Source organism: Cetorhinus maximus, chromosome 12, assembly GCF_964194155.1.
Source record: "Cetorhinus maximus chromosome 12, sCetMax3.hap1.1, whole genome shotgun sequence".
Classification (NCBI taxonomy): Eukaryota; Metazoa; Chordata; class Chondrichthyes; order Lamniformes; family Cetorhinidae; genus Cetorhinus; species Cetorhinus maximus.
The window spans coordinates 6,598,911-6,611,465 of NC_135890.1; the positions used below are offsets into that span (position 1 = coordinate 6,598,911).

General features: G+C 43.6%; 1 protein-coding gene across 1 annotated transcript in view; it reads right to left on the reverse strand.

The window, feature by feature from the left end:
* The window catches only part of camk1da (calcium/calmodulin-dependent protein kinase 1Da), a 397,726-nt gene extending 393,484 nt beyond the window's left edge, over window positions 1–4,242 (reverse strand). Inside the window, exon 1 of the mRNA XM_078552956.1 lies at window positions 3,964–4,242. Coding sequence (XP_078409082.1) covers window positions 3,964–4,055 — 92 coding nt within the window. The 5' untranslated portion in view covers window positions 4,056–4,242. The remainder of the gene's footprint in view (window positions 1–3,963) is intronic.
* Window positions 4,243–12,555: the final 8,313 nt, after the last annotated feature.

Here is a 12,555-nt window from a genome sequence, read left to right on the forward strand (position 1 = left end):
AACAGTGAAGGAATGGCGATATATTTCCAAGGCAGAATGGTGAGTGGCTTGGAAGGGAACTTCTAGGTGGTGGTGTTCCCATGTGTCTGCTGCCCTTGTCCTTCTAGATGGTAGTGGTCATAGATTTGGAAGGTGCTGTCTAAGGAGCCTTGGTGAGTTCCTGCAGTGCATCTTGTCGATGGTACACACTGCTGCTACTGTGCATCAGTGGTGCAGGGAGTGAATGTTTGTGATGTGGTGCCAATCAAACGAGCTGCTTTGTGCTGGATGGTGTCTAGCTTCTTGGGTGTTCTGGGAGCTGCACTCATCCAGGCAAGTGGGGAGTATTCCATCACACTCCTGACTTGTGCCATGTAGATGGTGGGCAGGCTTTGGGGAGTCAGGAGGTGAGTTACTCACCACAGAATTCCTAGCCTCTGACCTGGTCTTGTAGACACACTCTTTATTTATTTATATATTTATTTCATTCACGGGATGTGGGCTTCTCTGGCTGGGCCAGCATTTATTGCTCATCCCTAGTTGCCCTTGAGATGGTGGTGGTGAGCTGCCTTCTTGAACCTCTGCAGCCCATGTGGTGTAGGTACACTCAAGGTGCTGTTAGAGAGGGAGTTCCAGGATTTTGACCCAGCGACAGTGAAGGAACGGCGATATATTTCCAAGTCAGGATGGTGGGTGGCTTGGAGGGGAATTTGCAGGTGGTGGTGTTCCCATGTACCTGCTGCCCTTGCCCTTCTAGATGGTAGTGGTCATGGGTTTGGAAGGTGCTAGCGAAGGAGCCTTGGTGAATTTATATGGCTCGTCCAGTTCTGTTTCTTGTCAATGGTAAACCCAGGATGTTGACAGTGGGAGATTCAGTGATGGTAATGCCATTGAATGATAAGGGGCGATGGCTAGATTGTCTCTTGTTGGAGATGGTCATTGCCTGGCACTTGTGTGGCATGGATGTTACTTGCCACTTGTCAGTCCAAACCTGGATATTGCCCAGGTCTTGCTGCATTTGGACATTGACTGCTTGTGCCAAAATGGAAAACAACATCTCACAAAGACACTTGATATCAACTTCATGTGCGGCACTTGTTGAAGAACCTCTCACAGATTGGTCTCTTCAGCCATCAGCAAAAGTGCACCATATAAAGCTACCCTCATCCCCAAAGGATTTGATTTGCTGCTTGCCCAACACTTTACACAGATGGCAGAATGTTGACGATGAGGTTTTCAGGTTAGATTCCCTGTCTCTGCTGAATCAGCCAGTGGAGCCGGTGGGAGCCTTAGCACTCCAGGTCTGCAGGTGGGAGGGTTTGGGAAATCAGTTAATGTCTCTGCAGGTAACGACTACCCAGTGCTTCCTTGTGAAAAGTGCATGTTTGTGAATTTTTGGGTGAGCCGAGGACAAGCTTTGGCCAGTGATGCATCTGCAAGAGCCTATGTACACTCTGTCGAGCTCAGAAAAGAAAACTGACCACTTGGACAATGAGCTGGAAAGCAGCCAGTATCCTGGGAACTGTCTGCCAGCAAGAGGTGGTGTATTTATGGGTAGGGAAAATCAAAAGAAAAGAAAAAAATATATATTTACTTTATGCAAATATAACCTCAAGAGACATTCCACTGAGCAATCAGCCTAAACCATCGTCCCAATTATCAAATCAGCGTGTTTGGGCGGATTCACTCTAAAAACATAATGATGGGTTTTGCCAGAAATGATGTTAAGGGATTTAACTTGCAAGTTAGCTACGGAAATATTTGTTTTTAAAAAAAAAACATAAGGTTTTATTCTTTAAAAAGTGAAAAAAAATGCAGATTTTCTCAGATATTAAAATACAGGGAAGTCTTTTTTTTTACGCCTAACTTTCCTGGGATTCCCTCAGGAGAAGGAGTGCGACTCTCAGTTTTCCAAGACCATGTACTCCTGATCCGTCTCTCTCTCTCTCTCTCTGTAATGATGACCCTTGCCCACGGTGAGTGAGTTCCTTGTCTGGAGGCAGCCTCTCTGACACAGAAAGTGTTGGGCAGTTAGAAACTCGGGTGACATTTTCAAACTCAAAGCCCATGAGGGCAAAACAAGATGAAGTGGGGGTGGGGGAGGGAGGGCTGAACTACAACGTGCTCCACACTTTCATTCTACATTTTGAGATCAAACAGCAGCGCCCATCTGAAGTCACCATGCTCCACATCACCCATTCTGATGACTAAACTTCAGAAATTCAGCTTCAAAATGGCACTTCTTTCCAAACCTCCAGACAACTTTGTAACTAAAAGAACTGTTTGCAGGACAATTCAGAAATAAAATTAAAGCTAAAGATGCTCGTTTATATTATTTCCTCAGTCTCTGGTGTCACACTTAAGAACACAGTCGACTAAGTCATATATTAAGACAACCAACTTCAGATCACCTGGTTCCTTTTCTGGTGGGGGGGAACCGACATAAAACAACTCAATTTGGCGGATACAGTTACTTATCCTGTGTTTGTTCACTGCGGTCAAACCCAATACAACAGACGGTGTCGTAACCTTAAAAAAACTGCTACACCTCCTTGTTGCAATCAACGTTTAGACACAGCGCTTCATTTCCCCCCTCCCATCTTCCCCAGTTAACACCACTCGCTTCAGGCGGCCAGTTCTGTATTTCCCCCGCCCTCCCCTCCTCTGTGTCAGATCAAGATCATCTTTGCTCATCCCCCTCCCCTAAACCCACATTACACCGAGACTAACACTAACGGCGGAACATGCGGTGATACCCACCAGATAACGTTAAAAAAAAAGGGAATACGATCCGGTGCAAGTTAAACAAAATTTAAACCCCCCCAAGTACAACTGGGAGCTCCGGGGATGCATTTGCTACGTTTTTTCCTGGGGACGGTCCTAAAGGTCATTCGAAAATGCAGTGACCGCAGCTCAATAGGCAAACTTTCTATGCCCCCACCCCAAAACAAAAATCACCATGTCCTGAAGGCGGTGAGGTATATAACTCTCAATTGGCAAGTGTTTCCCGTTTAACCCCAGAGTCCACGCGTGAGTCTCTTAACACGCTGGAAAGCTGGGGATTTAAACAGGTTTTCATTCGCTGCATACAGAAGGCGGACAGCCAAAAGGAGGGAGGGTGGGTGGAAGGGGGGAATAAAAAAACCAATTTGTCACAAATACTCTCTCCAATGCTGTTAAAATGCCTGCGATGCAAGTGCCCTGATCAGAGCTGCTAATTCTGCAGTGATCTCTGTGTATATATGTGTGTGTGTGTGTATGTGTGATCTCTGTGTATGTGTGTGTATGTATGTGTGTGTGTGAGCTCTGTGTATATATGTGTGTGTGTATGTGTATGTATGTGATCTCTGTGTGTGTATGTGTGTGTGTGTATATGTATGTGTGTGTGAGCTCTGTGTATATGTATATGTGTGATCTCTGTGTATATGTATGTATGTGTGTGTATGTGTGTGTGTGTGAGCTCTGTGTATATGTATATGTGTGATCTCTGTGTATATGTATGTATGTGTGTGTATGTGTGTGTGTGAGCTCTGTGTATATGTATATGTGATCTCTGTGTATATGTATGTATGTGTGTGTGTGAGCTCTGTGTATATGTATATGTGTGATCTCTGTGTATATGTATGTGTGTGTATGTGTGTGTGTGAGCTCTGTGTATATGTATATGTGATCTCTGTGTATATGTATGTATGTGTGTATGAGCTCTGTGTATATGTATATGTGTGATCTCTGTGTATATGTATGTATGTGTGTGTATGTGTGTGTGTGAGCTCTGTGTATATGTATATGTGATCTCTGTGTATATGTATGTATGTGTGTGTATGTGTGTGTGTGTGAGCTGTGTGTATATGTATATGTGTGATCTCTGTGTATATGTATGTATGTGTGTGTATGTGTGTGTGTGTGTGAGCTCTGTGTATATGTATATGTGTGATCTCTGTGTATGTGTATATATATATGTATATGTGTATGTGCGGTACTTACGTGCCCAGGATTTCTTTGAATTCGAAGATCTTCTTAATGTCGTCCGCTTGCTTTTTCCAGGAGAGACGGCTTTCTTCATTCTCCCGAGCCATTGCAGCACCTCCCCACCTCCGCTCCCTCCCCAGCCCCCTCCAAAAAATATATATATATATATAAACTCAAAAAAAGAATTGAATCAGAAATAGGAAGTCTTGTTTTTCCGCCTCCTTTGCTGTTTTTCTCTCTCTCTCTCTCTACTCTCTTTTTCTTTTTGCACAGACACACTTCCTGGTGTCCGTAAACCGGGCAGGGATGTCACTGAGGAAGCCTCCCCTGGTTGTATTTGCCTCTTTATTTGTTCTTTCCCTCTCCAGTCGCCGCCCCTCTTCAACTCGAAAGGTTCTGAAGGATGCGTGGCCGCCTCAACACTCGGCTGCAAAAACTGCCAGAGAGAGAGAGAGAGAGAGGAAGGGAGGGGTGAGGGGGGGAAACGAGGGTGGAGGTGGTGGTGGAGGGAGGAGGAGGAGGGTGAGAATGTGTCTCGGTGCAGCAGCAGCAGCAGCAACAGCCCCTGGAATTTGCTCCGTGGAGAAAGCTACATCCCGGAGGTGGGGAGTGCGAGGAAAGACTGCGGCAGCATGAGGGCTGGTGGGCAGCCGGAGGAGGCTGGTGGGCAGCCGGAGGAGGCTGGGGCGCTGGGATGGGGCTGATCCCGGGGTTGAGCAGAGGTGAATTCTCCGCTCTGACAGCGCACACGGACTGACTGACTGACTGACTGACGCTAATTCGCATTGCGCCAAAGCATTGGGGAATCCACCGACCACACCAGCTCTCTCCATTCGCAACATGAACGCGAGAGGGGCTGGGGAGGGTCACATTCTCTCCTCTCCTCTCCTCTCCCACATCCTCAACCCCAGCTACATTGCAAACTGGGTGTCACTGGACACCACCACACTCGCCTGCCTGTTACCTGCTCACTGGCTTCCGAACGGTGCTTTTTAAAACGGGGACTTAAATCACAAACTCACACTCAAGTTCAAATATATTGCCAATGTTTTTCTTTCTTTATTTTTGCCCAGTGACCCGAGGTCAGCAAGAACTTTTATTTTTTTGAACTTCCCGAAGCGACCCATCTCTGTTCACCACTCCCCCACCCCCTCCACCCCCACCCACACACACTCCTGTTTCCGCCCTTTCGTGATGAATATCTCTCTCTCTCCCCCACCCCTCCCAGCCCCTTTACTGGGTTCAATGCTTTGAATGACCTGACCTTTGAAAACCACAACATAACAGGCGGAAGAGCCAGACTAAAATTGTATTCAGCCTAGGCTAGGAGGCAAGGTTTATTTGCCTAAGCACACTTGTGCTGGAGAACGAAACCTGCAGAAGGACATGATCCAGGTCCTTAGAAACAAAGGGAATATTGATGTGAGCAAGCGATTTGACTTGGACAATGATCCCGCAGCTGCAACTTGCACAGCACCCCTAACACCACAAAACACCCCAAAGCCCTCATGGGAACTTGGTCCAAGAACTTGGTCCAAGAAGTAGGTTTTAAGGAGCACCTTAAAGACTGGATTGAGAGGTAGAGAGACAAGAGAGGTTTGGGGAGAGAGTTCCATAGCTTAAAGGCCTAGGCCGTTCAATATGGAGCGATTCAAATTGGGAAATGCTCAAGAGATCAGGATTAGAGGAATGCACATCACTGAGAGGGCTGAAGGAGATTATAGAGATAGGGCAGAGTGAAGCCAATGAGAGATTTGAAAATAATGATGAGAATTTTAAAATGGAGGCGTTGCTTAACCTGGAGTCAGGGTAGGTCAGTGAGCACAGGGGCGATATGTGAATGAATTTGGTGTAGCAGAGTTTTGGATACCTTCAAGTTTACAGAGGGTAGAACATGGGAGACTGGTCAGGGCCATGAGCAGATGACTGCATGTCTCTTTCTGGCTTTTGGTCTTAGCCTGGTGGTTACGGGGAGAGCGGAAGTGAAGGTTAAATCTTTCGTGTAGAAATATTAAGGCAAATTTTCTGTTTGTATATCTCCTAGTGATCAATTACCAAGTGGTCTAAGAGCACAAAGCTGTCTGGTTTCCGTTGCAGGAAACATGGTTAGGAGAGGGAGCATAAAAATAGTAGTTTTGTTTAGCTTGAATCACATATTTTACAAAGATAGGACCTTATAACCACACTTCTGAAATGTGTTCGTTATTTTGTGGTATGCTTTCGAGCATTCCTAGCACTGATTCACTGCTTTTACAGAAAAATGGACAAAGATTCTTGGAATACCGATTCCTAGAACAGTGCATAACAGTGGAATCTGATTTTTTTTCAGTCATTGGCCTTGATTATCTAATACAAACATCAGATGATATGAGTAAGGAAGCAACATTCAGCCCAGTCAATTCATCCTGCCAAAAGCTGAAAGCTGATTGGACAGGAGGCTTCAAAGGGAACTGCCGGCATAACAATGTCTTCTCCATGTGGTTTCACACCACCTACCTAAATTTAATTCAGGAAACTTCATTGTAGTAGAAGACTAGACGGTGTAGCTGCTGAATGTGTAATATAAATTCATTAAATTGAGATTTCCTTAGATTATAATCATGTCTCCTCTTATACTAGCCTAATACAAAGACCTTTGTCACATCTGTTATGCTAATAATCCCTCTTTACCCCCACCCCACCCCCCCCTCGATCGAATAGATGTAACCTCCTGGATCCATTTTGTTGTCTCTGAGCATAAAATGGTGCAAGGGATTCCAGTCAGAAATAATATGAATTGAGTCCAAAGTTATTTTGTAAGTTGTCACCCTGCCAGTAACGCTCACATCCCTTGAAATAATTACATTTAAAAAAAGACCATTCTCAGGCCATAAGCTTCCGGGTTCAAACCCCCCTCCAGAGACTTGAGAAGAAAAAATCTAGGCTGACAGTCCAGTGCAGTACAGAGAGAGTGCTGCACAGTCAGAGTGCCATGTTTTGGATGAGACATTAAATCAAGGCCATGTCTGCTCTCTCAGGTGGATGTAAAGGATCCCAGGGAAGCATTTCAAAGAAGAGCAGGAGAGTTACCCGGATGTCCTGAATAATATTTATCTCTCAATCAACATCACAAAAAAGCTTCTTATGTGGTTATTATCTTATTACAGTTTGTGGGAGATGGTGTGGCAATTATTTTTTATTCATTCACGGGATGTAGGCTTCGCTGGCTGGGCCAGCATTTATTGCCCATCCATAGTTGCCCTTGAGAAGGTGGTAGTGAGCTGCCTTCTTGAACAGCTGCAGTCCATATGGTACAGGTGCACTCACAGTGTTGTTAAAGGAGGAAGTTCCAGGATTTTAACCCAGTGACAGTGAAGGAACGGCGATATAGTTCCAAGTCAGGATGGTGAGTGACTTGGAGGGCAACTTCCAGGTGGTGGTGTTCCCATCTATCTGCTGCCCTTGTCCTTCTAGATGGTAGTGGTCATGAGTTTGGACGGTACTGTCTAAGGAGCCTTGGTGAGTACCTTTGTTGCATCTTGCAGGTGGTACACACTGCTGCTATTGTGCGTCGGTGATGGAGGAAGTGAATGTTTGTGGATGTGGTGCCAATCAAATGGGCTGCTTTGTCCTGGATGGTGTCAAGCTTCTTGAGTGTTGTTGGAGCTGCACTCATCCAGGCAAGTGGGGAGTATTCTATCACACTCCTGACTTGTGCCTTATAGATGGTGGGCAGGCTTTGGGGAGTCAGGAGGTGAGTTACTCGTCGCAGGATTCCTAGCCTCTGACTTGCTCTTGTAGCCACAGTATTTATATGGCTGGTCCAGTTCAGTTTCTGGTCAATGGTAACCCCCAGGATGTTGATAGTGGGGGATTCAGTGATGGTAATGCCATTGAACATCAAGGGTGATGGTTAGATTCTCTCTTGTCGCGGATGGTGATTGCCGGACACTTGTGTGGAACAAATGTTACTTGCCAGTTGTGAGCCCAAGCCTGGATATTGTCCAGGTCTTGCTGCATTTGGACATGGACTGCTTCAGTATCTAAGAAGTCACGAATGATGCTGAACATTGTGCAATCATCAGCGAACATCCCCACGTCTGACCTTATGATTGAAGGAAGGTCATTGATGAAGCAGCTGAAGATGGTTGGGCCTAGGACACTACCCTGAGGAACTCCTGCAGTGATGTCCTGGAACTGAAATGACTGACCTCCAACAACCACAACGATATTCCTTCGTGCTAGGTATTAATCCAAACACTGGAGAGTTTCCCCCTAATTCCCATTTACTCCAGTTTTGCTAGGGCTCCTTGATGTCACACTCAGTCAAATGCAGCCTTGATGTCAAGGGCAGTCATTCTCACCTCACCTTGGGAGTTCAGCTCTTTTGTCCGTGTTTGAACCAAACATGGCTTGGTTGCTGCATTTCCTACAAGACAACAGTAACTACACTTCAAAAGTACTGTATTGGCTGTAAAGCACTTTGTGATGCCTGGTGGTCATGAAAGGCGATATATGAATGCAAATCTTTATTTTACACTTCTGTACTCTCTGTACCAATAGTTGCAATTGCTATAATCCCTGTAGAAACCGATAACTTTAAAAAAAGAAGTACAAACTTCCAGCCAGTTGATAACTGAAAGGATGACATGACACGATTTCACATTTTAAGACTTTTACCGTAACAGACTAAAGGCACTATTGACTAAACATTTTTTGGAGGCAACTTACACTTTAAACCACAGAACAGAACTTTCCCCTTTTACTTTTTATACAACCAAATACACACTTCACAGGTATATTTTACATTGTCCCTTAAGTAGTCGTTCCATTTTCCTGGACTTTCGCAGTCTGAAGTGATTCTTAGCTCCCAGGGGTTAAAAATTAGCAGGCTGGGAAAGGAAAGCAATGGAAGTAAATGCCAGAACTGTATTTCATGGTGAGGTTTCCTCTTGGCGATTCTCCCTCTATCGCAAGCTAGGCGAATCTTCCAGCCTTGTTTCAAATCCTCACAAATGTGGTTTTTTCTATCCAAACGTGAGCTCCCACCAGCATTCCTGAACGTTGAGCCATAGAAACTTTCAGCCTCTCGCTGCTCCCTCTCTCCCAGATCCTGGCAGATTAACTTTGTCTGTGATATTCAGTGATATTTGAGGAAAGTCTGTAACTCAATCTGACAATGGCTTCCTCTGCACCTTTCCCCTCTCAAAACCCATCTCCATGGCAACGTGAATTACATGGATCTTGTATCCAGGTAAAAATGCTGATTAGCTATTTTTAGACCCCCCGACTCTCTTAGTCTTGGAAGTAAATTGACAGCTTAAAGCATAACTGTTTACAGCTCAACATTCTCAACGCATTGCTAGTATGTTGGAGACTAGCAGTCTAACCACTGTAAACACAGATGTTGCTGCCTTTGTCTCCAAGTGTGAATGAAGAATGAAGTGTACACCTTCTTCCCAGCAAGGAGACCTTTTAGTCTTTAACAGCCACACCACCCAGGCCTGCTGTTCGGCAGACTTCAGAACAGGTCACATGACCCCATTTATTTTACCCTAAATTAGAGACACAGTTCCAAAACATAATAATCTCAAAAATTTTATAATTGTAACAAAATACTTACAAATTATTCAACTGGCTCACAAACATACTTAACACTATTTAACTGAAGGCATAGTATCTACCGAACATGGATCCCAATAGATGGGTTACTCACATAAACTGCAAATCATGACATGTAGACAACTTACTCCAAAGCAATGTTCATAGACTCAGAGACATTTACAGAATGGAAGGAGACCTTTCGGCTCACCGTGTCCAGGCTGGTCAACAAAGATCTGACTACACTAATCCCATTTTCCAGCGCTTGGCTCATAGCCCCAGAGGCTATGGCAACGCAAGTGAACATCCAAATACTTTTTAAATGTTATGAGAGTTTCTGACTCAACCACCCTTCCATGCAGTGAGTTCCAGATTCCCACCACCCTCTGGGTGAAAAAAATTCTCAACTCCCCTCTTAGCCTTCTACCTCTTGCCTTAAACCTATGCCCCCTGGTTATTGGCCCCTCTACTAATGGAAAAAGTGCCTTCCTATCTACCCTATCAATGCCCCTCATAAGCCTATACACATGTTACCAGGTGTGTGATCACACAACAATCTGGAATGTACCTCATAGTGCAAATAACAGGTTACACACAATGAAAAAAAAAACTGGAGGGAATTTTGTTCCATAATGAGGCTGCCAAGCTCCCCTATTCTCAGAGATGACAAATAGCTTTAATTTGGAACTGACAGAATCACTTATGCCTCTATCCATTTTGCAGAAACAGGCACTATATGACAGCTACTGAAACATGAAAATTGGATGTTTATTCCAAAGTTAAAATGTTTTAAAAGGGACAAAAAAACTGTTATTTTTGATTACAGCAAATCAGTCAAAGCATGTAAAGGAAAAGCTTGTGTTTATATAGCACCGTTCATGACCTCAGGATGTCACAAAAGCACTTTACAACCAATGAAATTCTTTTTGGGGTGTAGTCACATGGCAGCCAATTTTGTGCACAGCAAGCTTCCACAAACAGCAATATGATAATGACCAGATCACCTGTTTTAGTGATGTTGGTTGGGGGATGAATGTTGGCCAGGACTAAACCTAATATACATTTTTAATTACATTACAAAGCAACTTTTGAAAATTAGGTAATTCTATTTTTCCTTAAATAGCTTCAGTTGTACGTGCATTATTTTTTGTCATATGTGACTGTGAGGAATAGCCAATCTAGAAATGAAATGTTTTTCTAATTTTTGAAATCTGTCAACGCCTGTCTTTTTTAAGATGGATATAACTTGCTATAGATGTAGATTAAAGCTGTGTCTACGATGTTCCAATAATTCATCTTAACCAATCTCAAAAGTACCAGCGCTGTATGAGATTGACAACTTAATTTTTTTACCTGTCATCCCTATGGCCTTTCTGAAGGAGATGGTCAATTATTGCCAAATGATGGCCCATTTTGTGCAGTTGAATCATGCATGTGATAAACAGAGGGTGGTCTTGTACATTTATTGCTCTTCAAAAATAGGTCAATTTTTCTTCATTACTGGCTGCTTGCTTACCTGTGTGACTACATAGGGCGATGCAACCTAGCTGTTTAAGAAAAATAAACTCTAAAAAACAGCGTCTGCTGTGATTTTACTGAAGGGCAGGGTGAGGAAGCTGGCCCCAATGCTACCTCAGCTGGAACAGGAATTGAACCCCATCGATCTAGCCAACTGAGCTAACCAGCCACACAGCCACTCCCCACCCCCACCCTTAAGTCTTATTTATTTTAGAAAATACAGGCGCACAAACTCCCCCCACCCACCCCATTTTAGGCATTGCAAAATCTAATTCCCCTACTTTTCACCCCTCCAAGTATGCATAAAAAGGTCACAGTTTGTTGGAAGAAATGCTGAAAAGCAATAATATTTCAATTCAGCTCAATTAAAATATTGCTGAATTATGATGATTTGTTTGAAATTTGATTCAGGTGCTCATTTGTATGATATTTGGAAATTTCATTCGCTCTGACTTACTTTTACTGACTTGAAACATTAGCTCTGTTTCTCTCTCCACAGGTGCTGCCTGATCTTCTGAATATTTCCAGAATTTTTTGTTTTTAAATCAATAATACACACTTGGAGCTTACCCTGATTTGAAACTAAGTTCCTTTAATCATTGTGGTATGGATTTCGTTATGATTACAAGTATAGAATACGCAATTGCTTTGTTTCTACAACCTTGACATCCATTTCTTCAAAATATATGAGAGATACTGGTACATTTGCCATGAAATTATTAAAAGCTGCCTCTTTTGAGAGAACCTTCTTTATTTCTCTGTTAAACAAAATATGCAAGTAATCACAGTTTGTGATTTGCAATGATAGTGCTTTAATGTTGGCTGCATTTGTTGCTCCGAAAGTCAATCAAAGGCAAATATTTCAGCTCCAGAGTCAAAGAAACTTGGTTAGCCCACTGAGTTAATAGATGTGGAGAGGCAGAGTGTTAAAATTAAGACTAGAGTTACAAAAGAGGATGAGAGAGATTGTTACTGTAAGTTATTGGACAACATTGAGATAAGGGTAGTTCTTTAAGCAAAGAAAAATGTAAAAGCCCAGGAGTGCTGTAATCCTTAGCTTAGAGTCATTGCCACATTGATGGCATTCTTTCATCTGCGTAAGATGTTGGACATGCAGCAAATCAAATCCATTGTAGTTGGGGTAGTTTCATGTTGTGCACTTTTGCTGATGGCTGAAAAGACCAATCCGTGAATGGTAGGTTCTGTCACAAGTGCCACATATGAAGTGCTTATCAGGTGCCATTGTGGGTTGTTGCTATTGGTGTTGCCGCTTGTTGCCAAGCTGCTGTAATCACTGATCGTCATGGTGGTGCATTTTGCTCACCATTTTGCTTTGTTGTCAAGTTATAGTGTCTCCTGATGTGAGAACCAATATGTTTGGGGCCTTCATGTCATACTTGCAAGCATCCTTGAAGCAGAGGTTTGGGTGTCATCTGGCTCCAGCTACCTCACCATACAGAAAACCCTTGGGCATACATTTGTCTTCCATGCTGTGAACGTGCTAGAGCC